The sequence below is a fragment of the Grus americana genome, chromosome 5 (genome assembly GCF_028858705.1).
Source record: "Grus americana isolate bGruAme1 chromosome 5, bGruAme1.mat, whole genome shotgun sequence".
NCBI classification, from domain to species: Eukaryota; Metazoa; Chordata; class Aves; order Gruiformes; family Gruidae; genus Grus; species Grus americana.
The window spans coordinates 2,967,543-2,987,400 of NC_072856.1; the positions used below are offsets into that span (position 1 = coordinate 2,967,543).

At 41.0% G+C, this 19,858-nt stretch overlaps 1 protein-coding gene across 6 annotated transcripts; it reads left to right on the plus strand.

Annotated features, from left to right (window-relative positions):
• Positions 1–499: 499 nt before the first annotated feature.
• LOC129207080 (actin, alpha skeletal muscle B) lies at positions 500–17,865 on the plus strand. 6 transcript variants are annotated; one of them, XM_054827470.1, is made up of 9 exons: positions 559–1,032; positions 3,707–3,853; positions 5,425–5,553; positions 9,813–9,923; positions 12,489–12,573; positions 13,794–13,955; positions 14,500–14,691; positions 16,096–16,277; positions 16,887–17,865. In XM_054827470.1, exons 2-9 carry the CDS (start codon positions 3,725–3,727, stop codon positions 17,028–17,030), a joined length of 1,134 nt encoding a protein of 377 aa, XP_054683445.1. In that variant the 5' UTR covers positions 559–1,032; positions 3,707–3,724; the 3' UTR covers positions 17,031–17,865. The 6 variants fall into 6 exon arrangements, with proteins under 6 accessions (XP_054683449.1, XP_054683445.1, XP_054683446.1 ...); XM_054827471.1 differs by having other exon boundaries at positions 1,030–1,188; XM_054827472.1 differs by lacking the exon at positions 559–1,032 and adding an exon at positions 3,492–3,512.
• The last annotated feature ends 1,993 nt before the right edge of the window (positions 17,866–19,858 follow it).

Here is a 19,858-nt window from a genome sequence, read left to right on the forward strand (position 1 = left end):
GTAGCCTTTTGATTTTCTGTTGGCTACACTCAAATCCTAAAAATCTTGTGGGAAAAGAAAAACCTAATGAGTATGGAAATGAAAGGATTCCATCAGTTTTACGGATGGGCAGGTACAGGCTGACTGAAGAGATGTTAGTGAATTATCTCCTTAAGGTCCAAGGATTCTTGTATGCGACGTCTGCATCGCAGTCGCGTGACAGGTAAGAAAGAGGAATTGGTTGGCGTTTATGTTTGCAGAGTTAATGTTTACCAAATTGTATCTGATGTTCTGCATCGCTTGCGTGTGTCACGCGGAATGGGAAATATTGCCAGCCATGGTTATCGCTGTAGGTAAATCCTGTAAACATTCTTCTTTTCTTGGTTCTTTAATATTTCTTAGTCCAGTCAAGGTCTGGATTTCTATACAAACCCCATATATTCCAATATAATATCTTTTTTTTTTTTGTAAAATGGTAATGGCTCCTTTCTTTTGAATGGCTGATTGCTGATTCAGTCCCCGTTTTCAGCCGTCGCATCACCCAAGCACTGCGATAAGTCAGCTATTTTCAGTCTTTGCGCCACGCGAACAAACAAGTACAGTTGAAACGTGAGTACTGGACATGGTAAGGCTTTTAGCTTTCCAGCTTGAAGATGGCTGTTAACAGAACGATAATGAGCTATTCTTAGCCGATTGTGTTCTGATGAAGCGGAATGCTTTCTAATGCCAACGGTGGACCTACAAATCCTTCCAGTCTTACTCATCTGTGTGAGGGATTTTTGTCTTGAGGGGAGCAAACAACCCTCCGTCATGAGGCATAGCAAGTTAGCAAGTGGGAAAGGATCCAGAGGTGTTAGAAATTCTGCCCTAATTTATCCAGGCCTTTGCGCTGTCACTGTGATAAGCACAAACCGGGGAAAAAAAAGTTTCCAAAAATGGCTTGACACGTGTAGATATTCTGCGAACTCCATTCCAGAAGCTGATATAAATGTAATGGAAGGTGAGATCATGGCATTTACAAAGAGGCTTTTACAAATCATCACCATTTCCTGGGTAAGTATTGCCCTGAGAGCTTTTTTCGTGTTACAGTTCATGATTCTAATGCTTCGCTTCACTTGGTTTGAGATCTTTTGGGGATTTGCACACTTGCTGGACTTGGATGCTTTGCCTCGAGCGTTAAAAGAATTCCAAAGGGTCTCCTGGTGTAAGGTAATTCAGGTTTGACTGCGTGGTTGCAGGGAAACCTGCAGATGTATTTCATTGCTGGAAGGATCAGTAGAGTGCGATGAAACCACCTTGGTCTGTCCGAAACCTGGAAGAACACTTCAGTAGTGTTTGATGTCTGGACATCAGGCCTTATGCATAAACCAAAAAAAGTAGTTCTCTGTTAACTGTATTTAATTTTGTCCTGGGAATTAGAAAAATAAAAATTGAAAGTAAAAAAATTAAAGCAAATAGAGGAAATTTATTTAGAAATGTCATCTGCTGACAAGATTTCCAAAGAGCTGCTTTGTGAAAATGAGTATTAAACCTATAAATTCAGCAGCTGTAAAGCAGTAATATGTCTCAGTCAATGCAAATTCAAAGTAGTGCTCTATTAGTCCATTCACCTTGTAATTAAGTAATGATAAAGCAAGATAATTAAAAAAAGGGGGGAAATTAACAAATTCAGCCATTGATTTTATTAGGAAATGTAAGTGGCTTCTCTGGAATATAATCACTTTTGAGTGAAAGTGTCAGCAATTGCTGCCAGCTCTCCAAAGTGTGACTTGTACAGCTCAGCTGGGGTTTCCCTGTGGATTTTGTTTCTCCGAGCGTGGCTGTGCTGCCCTTGGGTTTGCACGTAAAGCCATCTCTGAAATGCTGTCTGTATGAATGAATGGGAATGTTATTTCTCACCATGAAGGATTCGACATCTTGGTCCTATCCAGCTTTAGTGCCACGGAGCGATGCTGAGCTCTCGGAGCTTAGTAGCATTTCTCTGCTTTAAAATTCTCTGTTCCTGAATTCTGGTATCACATCTGATGTCGTTTCTGATGGTTTTAAGAACTGAATTTCCTTCTTTTTTACGTTGATGGAGTCAGAGTCTGGGTGCAGTTCTGTAGTGTTGGATGCTGCTGGTAAATGGTTGGTTTATTGCATTTGAAAAGCCTTTCCCGAGGGTTTTTGATGAAAATGATTCATGGCAACATGAATGAATGTTCCAAAATACCAGCTACTAGAACTAATGGTTAAACATTCCTATATTAAAGTTGTTAACGAATTTGTGTGATAAAATTATTCTGCTTCCTTATGTGAAAAAAGAATCTTCCGGTCACAGGCACATCAACAAGAGTTAAAATGATTTTTCTTATTAAAATAACGTCATATTTTTGAATTCTGCTTCCATTTCACCTGCAAGCGTTGGGATCAGTCATGTCACAGCCTTGCTTTGTAAAGCCTACGGGAGAGGATTGAACGCCAGGAACTTCATGCAGCTCAAACTTTAAAAACCAAAACTGTTTGTAGGTCTCCAGGGACTTTGATATTCTTGCAGGGGTCTTCTGAAGAGCACAAGATATTTTAAACTCCCCAAATAGGACAGGTCGCAGGGCAGACCCTAGTGCTGTTCTGCCACCGTTCCTGGCCTGCCTGCGCACATCAGAAATCAAGTTCTGTTTTGCATTAATTGCGAAAAGGATGCTTAGTACATTTTTGCGTTGTTAGGGAGAGGCTGGACAAGTGTTGTTTTTCATTCCTTTCCCATTTCTGAAGTACCCTTCCTTACCAAGAGAAGCTGCCGGAGAACGAAAAAGAAAATCCTTCCCTCTCCTTGACTACCTAAAGAGGCAATCGTACAGTCCTAAAAATAACCAAGGAATCTGAAACAGGAGTCTTGGTGAAATTCAGGCCCTCCCTCGGCGGGAGTTTTGCCATGAATTTCAAGGAGTTCAGGACTTCGTCTGATGTGTTGGCCAACCGCTGAAGTTGAGTTGTTCCTGGGCGGTTGTGCCAGCTGCCCCTTGTTCTGTTTCCCAGAATAACCACTTGGATAAGGTATTTACCACTTACAAATATGGAATAGGTCCTGTAGTGAGCACTTCACATTACAGAGGAGCTGTCATTTAAAAACACACAGCAAACGCTTTCCTGAAACTTTTTGTGGGGGTTATTTTTAGTTGGTTGGTTAAGATGGATGATGTCCCTCTAAGAAAAAGGCAAAATTAAACGTGCCACTAGGGAACACCGGTGGTCTTTGAAGTAATGAATGTTCAGTGATTCTTATTTACCATCTAAGTACTGACATTATAACTGGTAGGTGCGTATGGTCAATTCATTTTTAACAAATGAAATTTCTAGAAGAAAATTCAGCCTTGGAAGAGATGGGGTTATGATTGCTTAAGTCCAAGTAGAGCTGAACGTCTGTCCTCTAGCTGAACTTGTTCCATGGTCATGAGGCCAATTAATAGAATATCACAGGACTCCTTGAGGGTACAGCAGAGGAGATGTCCCTTTTGGGAACAGAGGCTGAACGTCCTGATTAATTTGCTTCGGTAAAACCTATTCAAGCTGAAATTTATGTGGATACTTAACAGGCTTTACAAGATCAGGGCGTTAGCATAGACTTTGCTGTTTAGATTTATTCTTTGCCAAAATGCTTCTTTTTTACAGCAGTTTGGTCTGTAAATGATGGAGAGTTGCGTCTGTCCTATTCCCTTCCATATGCCCCCCCATTACTGTTTTGCAGCCAAAATTGTGAGGCACTATGTGCGATGACGATGAAACCACTGCCCTTGTGTGTGACAATGGTTCTGGGCTTTGCAAAGCTGGGTTTGCAGGAGATGATGCCCCGAGAGCTGTATTTCCATCCATCGTTGGACGCCCTCGACATCAGGTCAGTTGGTACCAAAAATGGAAGTGCTGTCTGGTTGGTTTTGGGGTTGTTTTTTGAGAGTTTAGACATGGCAGTGAGAGAGCATCAGATTTATCAGGCAAAAGCATCGGCCTTTGTAGGAGTTTGGCTTGTTCGCTGAGGATCGAGCTGCATGTCTTTAAACTTCTCGATCCTTTGGAACAGAGGTTCTTCAGCCTTAAAAAGTTGACTGTAGAAAAACATGAGTGTTTTACTAATATGAAGGTGTCTTATGGGGAAAAAACCCCCAACTTGTTGGATTAATTCATGCTTGCTCTATCAATACAAAGAAAAAAGGTAGAACATTGCTAACATGAGAAACCAAATTAATAATAGTGATAAGTTCCTTTTCTTGTTCCATCAAGCAACAGTATGGCCCAATAAATTCCAAAAAAGCTCTCTAGCACATCACTTTATCGACTCAAACAATACTGGAAAGGATAAATGTGGCTTTTCTTGACCCTAGAAAGCGTCTTCCTGCTTAATTAGTTTTTTAACAGTACCTTTATAAATAGAAGGTGCAGATTTTTGTTCATTTTATTCATATTTGAGTCAGATTTTCATTTTTTGGGCTGTTAAAAACTCTTCCCTGAAGTTCTTCGTGTTCTTTTTCTGAGCTAAATAAGCCTGGTTTGACAGGTGTAAAATACTAAGCAATTTAAAGAATCCAGTTTTGAACACCTCCATGAATTGTTGAAGTTGAGTATCAGTGGTTGAAAATATGTCTGTTCTTTAACGTCTCCAATTGTTCATTGGCTTTTATTGGTGATTAGAGATGGCATGTAATTTTGTACAGTTAAGCAGCTCAGCAGTGTTATTATTGAATCCATGGAATTAAAATGTATCCATGAGCAAAAATAAATATTTTTATGCCAGTTGATGAATAATATCGTACCTTGTATGTTGGTATATTATTTGAGGCAATCATGATAGGCTTCCTAATGCAAACATGATAAACTTAGTAAAACCATTATTAAATAAGTGACTTTTCTTTTAGAAAATGTCTTTTTTATGTTTATAAATTAATGCTTTTTCCCCCCAAATGTATATTTTTCAAAACCATTTCTCTTCCAGCAAGGGGGAATAATGTCACTGCTTAAAGGCAACAGTGAAACTGCCTAGACACAAAGGGCAATTGAATATATAAATTAAATCTAGGGAGCCAAAAAGCGATTGTATCTTTTTCACCTATAATTCCTTCCCTTTACTCCTTTGTGCAATGGCAAAGGATCCATCCCGTGTGGAGAACCATGAGTTTGCTGGTGCCTGCCTTGGCTGGGCTCCTGCGTGGCCATTAGTTGCACCAAGCGTGAGATACCTTCCTTCGTCGTTGAACCTGCCTTGCTCTTCCTGGTGGGTTTACAGGGGGAGTTAGTACAGAGTAGGTGGTTCCCGATAAATTCACATTTTAGTTCCTTGCACGCTTTGGGGGTATGTCCTGGAAGACCAGTAGCAGGTACGGTATTTCCCCACAAAGTTTTAACTTAAAAATTATATCCTGCCCCTAATGTGCGTGATATACTGCATTAATATTAGAATAATATACTTGGCAGGGTGTTATGGTTGGAATGGGTCAAAAAGACAGCTACGTAGGCGACGAAGCACAAAGTAAGAGAGGGATCCTGACGCTGAAGTATCCCATTGAGCATGGAATCATCACTAACTGGGATGACATGGAAAAGGTGGGTGTTTATTTTTAATGAAGTTTTGTTGAGGCATCATCTTATCCAAGACGTGCAAATTGCCATTGACCTTCTTGCAAGCCAAAGGGAGAATCCTGGAAAAATTTGTAATCGCGGTATAGGTGAAGGGGTAGTGCAGTATGCTACTACAGGAGCCCATCAGGTCTTGGCGCTTCTAGAGTCACTATTCTTTTAAAAAGTAAATGCTAGTACTCATCAGATTTGGCAGTATGTTATACAAGTATTTTATGCTTTATACAGACTCTTTTCAGTCTTGAAGCTCATCCTGAGGCAGAACATTTGACAATGATAGAAAGTAGCTAAAGTAAAAAAAAAACCCCAAACAACCCACAAAACAACAGGTTGCGATTCATCAGAGGTGAACGGGAGAAATACTAAAGATATTTACTGAAGCTGGGAACAAAACCTGTGAGGTGGAGGGATGATTTTTCCCTCCTCGGTACTTGCCTACATGAGCAAGATGATGAGTGATGCCCACATCTTGTATTGCATATGACATTCTCACTGTCGGTTAAAGAGGAAAAGACAGATTGGGGCTTCCTATCCCTACACTAGTTCTTTAAGAGTGGGATTTTAATTTTTTTTTTTTTTCCCCTGAAGCATGTTTTTCTGTTGCCAATTCCGGTTAGCTTTCAATGCCTGGATGGCGAGAAGGCGTCTTTATTCCCTAACAAGCACGACTTCCTTGGCGTGCGGCCGGTGCAACGGCCTCTCTGTGAAATGCTGGCTTAAGGGTGTCCCAGACCAGGCGTGGGCGATGAGGTGAGCTCCTGGCAGAGGCTGGGGAGGCAGGAGGAGTCCTAAGGGCGCTGTCACTCGGATATCTCTCATGTCTTGCTCTCTTCAGGAAGCATCTGAGTCTGTATGTGGAAATATTGGACGTCGCCTTTAGAGACAGGATTGCAATTCCGTCCTTTGTTGTCTCCAGGTGGAATGGGGTGGGAAGGAAACTCCATGAGAAAATGCTTCTAGTAATGTTCTTCTGCGGACAATGCCACTGAAAGGAAGACATGGGGCTGGCGGTGGTCTGTATTCACGCAAAGTGTATACGATTATCATATGTATATCTAAAGTCAGTTATTGTGTCACGTCCGTGAACCCAAATCAGTAAGTGCAGAGTGTTCCAGATGAACAGACCAAAGTCGATGCAGGAGCAACAGAAGTTCCTCAATTCATATTTGGAAATAAATTGCCCACCTGCTCCTCTAGATGGAAGCATAGTATTTGCATTTCATTATTTTACTGCTTCCTGGGAGGGCACCTTGCTCCTTGCTGCAGAGTAGAAAGTCTACCTCATACATGCAGTTATGTTCTTCTTCCTGATAATTCTCCCACTGTCTGTATTCAGCAAGAAATTGCATTTCCTTGTAGGGAAAAAAGAATAAATAAAAATCGGAGGTCACCGTTTTATGTTCTTCCCTCAGCGGTGGATCTCTGCATCTGGAAATTATACCAGTATGTGTTGTACCCAGGATGTGTTCTTCCTCCAGGTAATGCTGGATGCTAGAGCAGACTATCTAAAATCTAGTTGGGAAAAGGAATCAGAGGAGATAAAGGTGGCCTGTGCTTTACTGCGGCGTAAACTCGTGGCTAGATTGAGGGGGGCTGTAGGGTGTGATGTGGTGGAGTCTCCAGGCAGTGCTGGAATTCAGAGAATGGGGAGATACTGCGTGGGTTCTCGTAGTCTGACCTCCTCTGTGTCACTCAAATGGGTGAAGGAATTACTTGTGGAAAAGTGGGTTCCTAGCCCAAACTTCCCATCTGCTGACAGCCAGCTTGCAACGTGCAATAGCTGGCGAAGACGCCCCAGCCCTGAGCTGTGCCTGGACTTCTTGCTGAGCCTCGGAGCGGAGCGGGATGGAAAGCGGAGGCTGCTTTCCAGTCAATGAGCAACAAGAAGGAAAAAAGAAGCATGAGAAAGAGGCAGAGGCAGGGAAGAGACAAGAAACGGCGCTGCTAACGTTTGTGATTGCTGCAAATAAGAAACAAAGCGTATTTTTCTTTTATAGGCGGGCATCCCTGACTCAATCATGTGCTCCAGCTTCCCCTGAAGCTCTGCAACACGCACACGCGTGTGCACACGCTCTTCTGGCTGAGAGAAGTTCTGAAATGCAATTCCTAAAGTTTTGATGCTAAGGGAGTATCTTTTGTATATGTATTTCATATATATTTTTATATATATATTCCGTGCCCCCCCCCCAGATTTTTGAAGCATTTGAATGATTTTGATCCGAATCAAAAATTCCTTTCCAGTGCTTGGAAATCATCCTACTAAAAGCATCATGATGTAAAAGAAACAAGAGAATTTCTGGGTAAAGTGCCAAAAATGGGTCAAAGGCATAGTTGTGCAGTGCCCAGCCACCCAGAGGTTACAGAAAGGGGGGGGGTGGTGTCACCAAAAGATTAGGCTGAGAGCGAGAGAAAGCGAGAGCGAGGATGCTGCAGGATGCGCAGACGCTCGTGTGAATTGGGAGGAGAACATGTAGGCGATGAAATGAAGCATTCTTCCTCTCCCGTGCTTCGATTCACAATATTCAGATTGGGACTGCTCTGTTTTCCGCTGGATAATAATACAGGGCATTGTACATCGCTGTTAATTTGGTCACAGCAACTGAGCTGACAACGTACGGGGGGCAGCGCGTCGGCACGGAGCGTTTTCTGGCTCTGATGACTGCGTAAATGTTTAATATAAGCGTTGGAATAATTCTTCCTTGCTAACTTCTCTTTGCTATTGTGCCTGCTGCTTACATTTAATTCTTATGACCTATAAAATCCAACACTGAACTATTTGTGTTTCTTGTAGAAGATCGTTATCTATTAACGTTACGGTTATCATTAGGGTGAATTTAATTGGCTGTACAGGGCCTAATCCTGCCTGGTTTTGAGGAAAAACCTCCAAACTGCCCGAGGTTTGGGCAGGATCCAGCTTGAAGTCCAGGTTTGTTCCCGGCTGCTGAAATTGCCGGTACTGTGTTAATTATGTAAGCACTGAGGTTTCTGTCTCTTCCCTTAGCTCTTTCCTGTCTGAAATGGCAGTCGTCGTCATCTTCTATCTGATTTATATATGTGTGTGTGTATATATATATACATATTTTAAAACTTTTACATGATTACTTTCTGCTTTATTCAACTTCTCCCTGTATTTGTATCCAAAACCTTCAAATGGAAGATGGCCTGGCATCCCAAGCCCCAGTTCTGGAAACATCTGATTATTATTAATTATTTTTTTTTTCTTTAGGGGACTGAGATGGAATTCAATTTTTTTTTTTTTTTTTTTTTTAGGGCTGATAATTTTATTAATGAATAATTCCAGCTCTGGACAGCTATTGACTTTGTAGGTGCTTCAAATACAGAGGAGATCTTTTTTCCACTTAAGTTCATTTTGGAGCATAATAATACTTGTTTCTAGGATATTAATCAAATAAACTCACCCATAAAACTATTCTGATGTTTTGTGCTCAGAAATAAGCTTGTTGGGTCAGGCAAAGCTGAGCTAAAAGCAGGAAAAAAAAAAAAACAGCTAAGGGTAGGAAAGAACTAAATGAGAAGATAAGAAATATTTCATCGTGTTACTAAACAGTCTGTCTTTGTGCTGGCATCAAGACAATAAATCCCTCGCAGCCGTAGTCCTCAGACAATCAAAGCCAGCGTCGTTTGATGCAGGTAGCACCTTCGAACATGAAAAAATACGACACTACTTTACAGATTGCCTCTAAGAAATTTAATTACTCTATAGTAAGTGTGAGTTTGATTCAGGATTTACTGGATGAAATACCTGGGGCATAAAGGGCCTTTCGCTTCTCTGGAAATAATTAGATTTCTAAAGACGTTCTTGGTAATGACTTGCAACCGGATCGGTCTCCAAGCAGCGTGAAGTGGAGAAGTCTTTCCAGGTCCAACAGTTCAGTGCTTGGCTCAGCTTCCGCGTCAGCTCCGTGGGGGGGAGCTCACCGCTGCCCCGGCTTAGAGAGGATGAGCGGTGCCTGCTTTAGGGAATCCGAACTGGAAGGACTCGGTTATGTAGGTTATATTCTGTTGTTACATACAGTAGAAACCCAATGGTTTTGATTTTAAAAGAGTTGACTTTGGCAGATGAGCTCCTGCACGCTTTCGGTTTATTTTAATATGTTTCTAAAAAACGTAATCGCTCAGGCTGTATTTGAAAAGCTTTCTGGGTAGTTCCATGGACAGAAGAAATGATTATCAGAACACTTTTCTAAAGTGATTTTCATTTTCAGATTTGGCATCATTCTTTCTATAACGAACTCCGGGTTGCGCCGGAGGAACACCCCGTCCTGCTGACCGAGGCCCCCTTGAATCCCAAGGCCAACCGTGAAAAAATGACTCAGGTAATCGTCTGAATGTTGTGCCACAGATCATGTCAGCACAGCAGCAGCTAAAAATAGAAATAGTCCTGGATATTCAACTTTCTTCTTAATCTGGGAGATAATCCCCTAAGTGTTAGTGTGGGTTAGCGTGCTGGAGAAGGCATGGTGAGAGTGCGAAAGTTTCTGCTGCTCGTGCAAGTTCTCTAGATGGTCCTAAAACGTTTTGTACTTGCGTGCGGTGGTGAGATACACAGAACTAACCTCTTAAAAGCTTGAAGTAGTTTTCTTTGTGTGTGTGCTCAGTTCTGGAGGTGGGGAAGCTGGAGGCTAAGGTGGCTTCTGATGCTGACTTTCAGCGTGTAGATAATGTCAACCCAGGATTTGTGTATTTTTTGGATGGAGTTATGAGTCATTAATGTATTTAAATCTGAGGCTTGCGAGTGCTGTAACACAGGTCACACACCAGCTGAATCACACTTCTGTGTGAGTTTTGGATCAATGACGCCTTTCATGTGCCTACCTCTGGCCACCAAGAGTGCTCAACTTGTAGTAGCCCAACTCCTCAGCTCGTGTTGTACCAACTCCTGCTTTCTACCCTGAAGACTGTCACTTTATCAACACTTTCTGTATCAAACAAAATGCTACTTATCATGTCAGAACTACGTATTTTTGGAAGATTTGAATAAAGATGTTTGAAGGCCATGGCGCAGATGACTTTGCGGAGCTCCTAACAGGAGCACCTCTTCAGGGATCAGGGGAAAAGTACTCAAAAAATGGAATGTTTGTGCTGGCTTGGGGCAATGAGTTGTCTGAAGCATACAAACTTCTACAATGCTTTGCTAAACGTTTCTGCCTGTGACGTACCCAATCTGATTTAACGAACTCAGATCAGAACCCAAAGTCAACCTCTGAAGTTTGTATGTTTTAGAGCAGCCTTCTGGCCTAAAGTCCACATTATAAATTTAGCCGGTGATGTAACCAGAAGCAAGCGTGATTTAAATACAGATATAGGTATAAAATCACCTGGGAAAATTAGATGTGGCTCTGCACTTCCCTTTGTGCCCACTTTTGGCATATATTTAACAGGAAGATTATGCATCAATTTAGCAACAGTGTAAATGAACTAATTAAGTAGTGAGCTTGACAGCACGCATTACTGGGAGGTAATACAACAGGGAGATAATAAACAACAACAGACCGTAAGAAAAGCCTAGTTTATAACAACCAGGAGGTGTGGTTCATACAGTAGACATGTCTAGGACTGTTTCTCTGTCATTATACTGTAATGATAAATCCTGTTTTCAAGATCGTTTAAAGGCTTATTGTTTATTACTGATTGCATTAAATTCATTACATTAATTAACTATGAAATATCAGTAATTCGTGTATTCTTTAATTGAAAGCATACTTTTCATTAAAAGTAGACTTCTTTGGCAAAGGTATTAGCTTATGAAATCCAAAGTTTAAGTTTAACCCCCTGATGTCGGTGCTCCGATGGGTACAGCGGTGATGGTGGAGTCACCATCCCTGGACGGATTTAAAAGCCGTGTAGATGCGGCGCTTAGGGACATGGTTTAGTGGTGGACTTGGCAGTGCTAGGTTAACGGTTGGTCTCGAGGATCTTAAAGGTCTTTTCCAACCTAAACGATTCTATGAAATGTGGTCACAGCAGCACCACTAGTGATGGGGTAGCACTGCCTCGGGTAGGTGGCATTGGTTTAAGAAAGGACGCAGCACGTAGGGTTGCCCAGAGCGTGTTGGGTCACTGTGTGCTCTTAATGGTTTTCCTTAGCAGAGCTCCAGTGGAAGTCCAGCCAGAAACAAATGTTATTCCATCTGCTCGGATAAAATTGCAGTGTATCTGACACAGGAGATGGAAAGAGCTGGAGCTCGTTAGAGTAGAGGAGATAGGGAATGAGACGAGGTCACCATAAACTGTTGTGTTTGCTGGGGGGGGAGGGGGGCAGAATGAGTTGTAATGGGTTTAAACTAACGAAGTCAGGCTTTAACTAGGCACCAAGAAAACCCTGATAACAGTAAGTATAGTGTATCATGAGATTTGTTTGCCAGAGGAATCTGTGGATGCTCCAGCAGAGGAAATTGTGAGACAGAACCAAAGCTCTGTCAGGAATGGCTGATTCTTCCTTGACATGGGAATAGATGGATTATTCCTCGTGGCTTCTTCCAGCTGCATCTTCTATGCATTTTTTTATATGTGTGTGTGTGTGTGTGTGTATATGTATGTATATAAAAACCCCCACCCTTAGATTGCTGCAGTCCTGCCGTCAGGGTAAAAAAAGTTATCCCAAGGTGTCATCTTCAATTAATATTATCAGTAAAAATCTGACTTAGTCGGAGGTTAATGGAAGGATATGCACTGACTTCAGTGTTGGTTGTTTTCTTTAGGATTTAATTAAAAAAAAAAAAAAACAATAGCATGCTGTTCACAGAAGAACCACGGTTCAGGAGGGAACTCAGGAATAGTAACGTAACTGGCAGTATTGATTAAAAAAAAAAAAGAAATTTACTGTCTCTTCAGATACTCTTAAGTGTAGAACCTAAAGGTTTTCAAATTTTTCATTCCAGATTATGTTTGAGACGTTCAACGTGCCGGCCATGTACGTAGCAATTCAGGCAGTGCTGTCTCTGTACGCGTCTGGAAGAACGACTGGTGAGTCTTTCTGGGAGTCGTGTTTTCCCCCCGTCTTTCTCTCCTGGATGTATACGCACGTACGCGCGCACAGGGATACGTTGATTGTGGCACACCAGCTGTGCATTCGGAACTGCTAGCCATATGGAAACTGAATGCTGCCCACCGTGCTGTGCAAGTGCCTCAGTTGTTTTCAGCTTCGTGGCAGGTATAGGTGTAGATTTATGGCTTGCTGCCGCAAAAGCTGAAGTGACTGCGGCCCAACTATGTGAACAGGTGAAAGATGATGCAGTTTGGTACTGCCCTTCATGGCACAGCGTAGAGAAGAGCCTGTAGCTTAACTGGATTGTTCCTTCTTACTTTAGACCTACCTCTTTTGATAAGCTCCGTTCCCAGTAAAAAAAAACAAAAACAAAACCAACCCCAAATATTTCATTTCAATGTTGAATTTCAATCACCCAATGATGTCTGCTGTTAAGCGATCATTAGAATTAGCATGGAGGTCTCTTCTTATTGCGATTTAGAGTCTGATCAAGCATTGAGACGATAAATTACTTCTTAGCAACCCTTGAGTCTTCATATACTTTGAAAAAAATTAAAATACCAATTGTCTTTGTAGCCTGATGCCACAATAAAATTTTGTATAAAAAGATCACCAGTTTACAGGAATTACAATTATCGCAAATACTTGTTTTATGTTTAAAATTCAACTATTTGTATGCATGTTTGGTATCAGAAATGCTTTATTCATTTTGAGTGGAAAACATGTACTTCATCTCCTATCCAAGAATATAAGTAACGTGGCTGTGCACAGATAAACCGTCACTATATTTTCCCTAACGGGGTCATTTATTTTAATGGCACATGCAAATTTTTAATTTTATAGAGAGATTTTTATTTTCAGTTTGTACATTATATCACGTCTGTAAAATGCGAGGGGTCATCTGAAATGAAAGCCTTTGCGTCCATATAAGATGATTATTGCTACCATCCGTTCAGCGCGAACAATACAATCAAGTTCCTGAATGTTACGTGTCCTTTTTCCCCAAATGCAGTTGCTGCTTACCTTGTGCTAACGATTTTGTCTCACATGAGCAACCTTTTAATTATAGAAATGACAGAAGCGGTTGCCACGTGAGCATCTTTATTTGTTGTTGCATGTTTCAGCTGAGAACGTGGAGTAGGTGGAGACCCTGTATCAGTGGGAAATAACCAGCTTCTCCTTTTCTTTCTCTTCCCAGGAATAGTTCTGGATTCCGGGGATGGTGTCACGCACAACGTGCCCATCTATGAGGGCTATGCCTTGCCTCATGCCATCATGAGACTCGATCTGGCGGGCAGAGACCTGACTGACTATCTCATGAAAATTCTTACAGAGAGAGGCTACTCTTTTGTCACCACTGGTAACGAGCTGTGCTTTGGATCCGCTTTGCATGCCTTTACTCCTGTTAGGTGCCCTATTACGCAGGAAGCGTGTACCTGGCGAGATGCATCCAAATCCCTATCGCTAGGCTGACCTGGGAAAACCAGTTCATGTTTGCTAACAGGGTTCTCCTGACTTTGGGTTTCAGCATATATGTTGAGCATCAAGGACGAAGACGCCATCTCATTAGGAAATCCTGAGTCACTGACAAATATAACTGGCGGTTGTGTTTGAACATACCTCTTCCACAGACAAAGGGACAAAGTTAGTAGCTGGTAACGGATGAACCTCAAGGTTTTGTGACATAAACATTAATCTTTACAGTATTCTGTAGTACGATATAAGTTTTATTTGCAGGCGAGGGAAATTTGGTAATGCCAAGGGAAAGTAATGTTGCTGAGACAACAGAAAGGTCAGAATCTAATGAGCCACAGGACCATCATGAACTCAGGGAAATGTGCATGAGAAGATCTTTTCTGGCTGTCATACCATGTGTTGATTAAAAACTTGTTGGCTGTCTGCAGCGGAACGGGAGATTGTGAGAGACGTCAAGGAGAAGCTTTGTTACGTGGCTTTGGATTTTGAAAATGAAATGGTAACTGCTGCTTCCTCCGCCTCTCTTGAAAAGAGCTATGAGCTTCCTGACGGACAGGTCATCACCATTGGGAATGAACGGTTCCGATGCCCAGAAACTCTCTTCCAGCCATCCTTCATAGGTGGGAAAGGACTCTTCTTTCTAGGGACTTGACAGGGAAGGAAAAGAAGAATTTCTTAGATAGTATAGACAACCTTCAGCTGTAGGAACTGTGCTATTTATCCTCAAACTTCCTTAGAAACATGCGGGTTCTATTAACTTAGTTCTTTAGAAGCTCTGAACACTGCTGCTGCAGCTGCTGAACAAAAAGATGCCTGTCAGTTTAGAAATACCCGAATCCGAAGATGGTTTCAACCTATTATAAATGCAGTAGAGTTTCTAAGATGATATTTTAGAGTACTGTCAGAAGATCATGCTTTTTATCTTGACTGGCTGATACATAACTTTTTTTTATCTAGATTGTGCTTCCATTTATAACTTTATTAATCTGTAACTTAATCATACAAAATCAAATCGTACATTATTTTCCAGTAGTTTTATCTGTAGTGTTAAAGTTCCCATTCTATCCAGTGGATGGTTGATGCTTTATGTGGTAACTCGTGCTGCCCTCATAAATTTCCTACTCTCCGCTTAAATTCCACTCTGGAGGACTGAGCAAAACGGCTGCGGGCAGTTTGGCACAATTGCCATTCAACTAAATGGTGAAGCTAGCTCCGTTTGTACGTAGAAAGGGAAGTATTCAAGCATTAATATAGCTCCAAGTTCTGCATTTGAACATCAGCAGGAGTGGTGTTCAAATATTTTGCATTTGAACATCAGCAGGAGAAATTCTTTTTAGTAGATAGAGGGATTTGGCTGCCAGAAGTGTATCTGGGATCACAGTTGGTGCTTAAAAATGGTCAGAATTAGAAATATAGTGATGGAAATCAGGATTTCCTGGATCACAGATCTTTGTCACAGTGTTAAACTAGTTAAAAAGTCCAGTACTTGAAGTTCAAACTGTATTCCCAGGACTGTATCTGGTCTGTTCCTTTTCTTTAGAAAAAAATAGTACCCTAAGTTAACTTCACTGTACTGGCATTCAAATTTAAACCAACACCTCAAAAGTAAGGTGGCACACTGAAATGCCAAGTGGGCTTCTATTTCAACCAAAAAGCATCAGAAAAGATTCTAAAAATGGCAAACTATTGTAGTAAAGCCTCATCTTAAATTTTTCCTTAAGTGATGTTAATTTTTTTTTTTTTTTACTTGAGGAAGTAAAAAACCCGGCCTGAAATCATAATGGGGATCTTCTTCCTCCCAAGTGTATTTTGCTTGTATAATTACTGTGCTAGCTGACAAAGAAGGCGAGGAGTATGTCCTGTCTTTCTCCTTCCTCTCCTAAGTATTGCATAGCTGCTTCTTTGTTTTTCCTGGAGATTTCTTAAGGGAGACAGCTTGGACTAGTGAGCCTTCCTTTCGTTTTAACAGTAAGAAAAAGAAGGCAACAAAGAGAAATAACATGTTGAAACTTCTTTCCACTCAGGGATGGAATCTGCAGGTATCCACGAAACCACTTACAACAGTATTATGAAATGCGATATCGACATCCGTAAGGATCTCTACGCTAATAACGTCCTCTCTGGAGGAACCACGATGTATCCTGGGATTGGCGATCGTATGCAGAAAGAGATTACAGCTTTGGCTCCAAGTACTATGAAGATTAAGGTATTTTTTAACACCCACACTTACAACAAAAGAAGCTTTTTTTTGAAAGTTAGATCTTATGAACAAATCAAAATGTCCATAAGAGAATGTCCAGATCTTGCATCTCAAGTCCTGCCATTAGAAGAACCTCAGGCAACCTGCTCTCCTCCTCCTACCAGCCAAAGCAGAATTAAAAGAGGGATTGGAGAGGTACTGGAATGTAAATGGTTGCTGAAACCATGGGAGTTGATGAGGTCATTTTGAGAAAATGTGAAACAACAGTTAAGGAATACAGTCCTGTGGGATTCCCAATGAAGTAGGGTTATGCGGGAGAAAAGGGCTACTTGAAAGGCACCAGAGGAACAACAAGAGAGGTAGGGATGAACCTAGAGAAGATGGAGCTGTAAATACTAAAGGGGGCATGAACAACTTGAGAAGATACTGGGAATATTATAGGCTTCAAGGCTTAGCGATCAGTGAAAGTCATTAGTGAAAAGGGTGAAAAGCGTTCCAGATACAAGTTGTGCTCCTGTGATGGCAAGACTTTCACCTAGTTATTTCATCCAAAGAGATGTTTACTGCATTATCTGCTTGTCACTTTGTTTACAACAGATTGTGCTTCTCTTCTAGATGATCGCACCACCAGAACGTAAATACTCTGTCTGGATTGGGGGTTCAATATTGGCATCTCTGTCCACTTTTCAGCAAATGTGGATCAGTAAAGATGAATATGAGGAAGCTGGCCCCTCTATTGTCCATCGCAAGTGCTTTTGAATACTTCCATCACCTGCTGTCAGTGATAAGTAGCGCTGTTTCTCTACACACCACCTGCCCTCATTCACCTCTGAGGGTGGTTTGGCTTTCTTCTGCATGTTAAAAACCCACAGCGAATGGATGTCGTACAAATCAGCAAATTCCTTCTAATTTTTGATGCTAAAATGAGACTCATATTTCAGTGATGGGTGTTTTCCAAAATGAATAAGAGTAGTTATATATTTTTATAGACCTCCCTTCCTCCCGCAGTTGTACGTGTTGTGCTGCCATCCTGGAGGCGACACACGATGCTGCTGTGTGTTAGTCTCTGCTGATCCATGGTAAGGCTGAAGTGTGCACATAAATGATGCTTTCAAACTCAAACATAATGCAAGATTTAGGTGCAAGAGAAGGCTTGTTTTACACAGTTAAGCGTTACACAAGGGTTCTTCCAAGGAGTTTCATTTTACTGAGAATGCAGTGGATTAATGTGGGTACCGATGTGTACGTGGGTACCAATTCGCTCAGTAGAGCTTGTATGGATGTCTTTCCTTGGTATTCCCCAATTTTTCTGGCAGGAGACCTTGGCCTCCCTGTGACCACTGCTCCCCATCAGTAAGGACCTTCAACAAGCTACAGTGCTTCTGAACTTAGAGGTAACAGGTTAATTTATTGGATGTATTATTGCTTTCTTCATCTCTCTTCCTAAGCAGTTAACTGATGTTTCATTTACTTCTGCAATACATGTGCTATGCTAAGCTAAGTTAATGATTATAGAGTAAATAATAACCTTTTGAATATGTTGTTAAAATATTCTGGGTTTAATGGATCAATAAAAGTGTAATTATCCATGTAAGGCTGCTGTGGCTTACATTAATTTCATAGTGACTAGTTTATCTGTTAAAGATAAAATAATAATTACTAACTTCTATTTTAATTTTATTATGAAAAAGGTTTCATTCCCTCTGAGTTTTCCAGCTAAACAATTTTTAAATGAAAACAGAATAGTTTCACAGTTTCTATTTAAAAAAAACCAAAACCAAACAACAAACCAACAACTTCTTGGATGACATTTTCATAATGTTCTGTATGAAGATGAGAGTCAGCTATGAAGATTTTACTGTTTCAGATACTAGGCAAGTGTGTCCTATATGATTCTGGATGCCGTAGACCTTGAATTGATGTGATGTCAGGCTCGATGTGCGTTCCATGACTGAAATCAAACCTGTCAGGTTCTTGCCAGTAAACACAATACCCTCTTCCCAGAGATGGGGAAAAGATACGAGCTGGATTTATGGACTTCTGAAAATGCATCTAGGGATGTTTTAAAGAATCTTCTTACTGCTGCGAATTCCAGCTCAGGGTGATGTTATTTCCTTATCCAAATGATCTCTTTAAAATAAAAGCTGAAAGACCTGTGAGGGAAGGGTTTTTCAAAGGTCTGCTGTATTTAGCGCTACCTAATAAGTAAAAGAGATTGATCTTACCTTCGTTCCCACTTTTGAACTGCAATCAGTTCGAATTGCCAGTATGCATGTCTTCTCAAGCCAATGTAAATCATTGCAAATTTCTCAGCCTCTGAATGCATTTTACTTTAAATTTATTATCTTGGTCTCAGCTTATGTGATTGCTCGTTGCTTAAGTTGATAATAAATCACCTTACATATAGGAATAGCATTGTTAACTGGCCTTATCGCCTGCCTGAGCAAAATAACTTACATTTTAATCTTGACCTCTTGTAGGTGTGATGTTCAAGAGCATAAACCTAGACACTTGGATCTCTGGAACTGAGTTACATTGCAGTCCCCTGTAGTATCAAAGCAAAATTTCATTCAGTTTGCTAATAATCTACGTGTCCTTGTTGCAATATTAAAAATAAAGGATCTTCTTTAGGTTTTCAATTTATTTTTTTTAATACGTCCTTTCAGTATATACTTACAGCTTGTTCATCAGGGAAAAAAAATGTTTAAAAGCATGTATTTTTTTTTTTGAAGTGGCAAGGGAGGTACACATTTACAGCATTTGCATGTAACTGAAAGAGTTCTTTGGGCTTTTCTTCTTCCCTCCCTTCCCCAGGTCTCCTTCTCTCATTCTCCACAACAAAATTCTCTTCAGTCCCGCGTTGGCATCTCTAGCTCCTGGCACAGCTGGGGCTGAGACGTGAGCTCTCAATGGTTAGAATATGAATCCTCATCCCGCAGCTGACTCCTTTTTCACTGTGGAAGAGCATGATTAAGATCTGAATACCTCCCTAACAATCTGCATGCGGAATCTTATTCAAAATTAACATGCGTTTTGAAAATAGAATTAATTATGTGCTAAGAGCAAATACAGATAAAAATAAGTAAAACTGTTAAGCTGTTTGTGTGATTTGGCAAACCTCTGCTCCTCTGAGAGGAAATTGCCTTAGCCACCGTGTAAGTCCTGCTTTTCCATATGTTACTGTACAGAACACCATAGCGGTTGGAACCGAGAGTAGGGAACACCGATCGCCAAGAAAAAGGCTTACGGTTTTCTCCAAACACTCACCTGGTGTTCCCAACTGCTCCTTGGTTACCATTTCACTTTAAGATTATCTTAAATCTTATCTTAATCTTAAATTATCTCCACCCTTGGAGGTGGTAACGTTTATACTCGGTCGTACCTGTCCATCCCTTACTTTGTAATCTAATGTGGAAAACTAGTATGGCTGACGATACGTATCCTAAATTTGAAAGAGCTTCTACAGATCGTGTCTGTGTAATATCAACAGCGCCACCAGTGCCAAACATTCACAAGTCATCTGGTTCTGGAGAATGGCTTTGCGTTTCGGTTTTCTAATTTAGTAGGTTTTGCGTGCTTAATATTCA

What these genes read in the sequence shown, in the direction of transcription:
- LOC129207080 (XM_054827470.1), top strand. Translation starts at nt 3,725, where the DNA reads ATGTGCGATGACGATGAAACCACTGCCCTTGTGTGTGACAATGGTTCT. An exon ending in TTGGACGCCCTCGACATCAG is followed by an intron (nt 3,854 to 5,424) that starts GTCAGTTGGTAC and finishes TATACTTGGCAG; the next exon opens with GGTGTTATGGTTGGAATGGG. An exon ending in CTACTCTTTTGTCACCACTG is followed by an intron (nt 13,956 to 14,499) that starts GTAACGAGCTGT and finishes GGCTGTCTGCAG; the next exon opens with CGGAACGGGAGATTGTGAGA.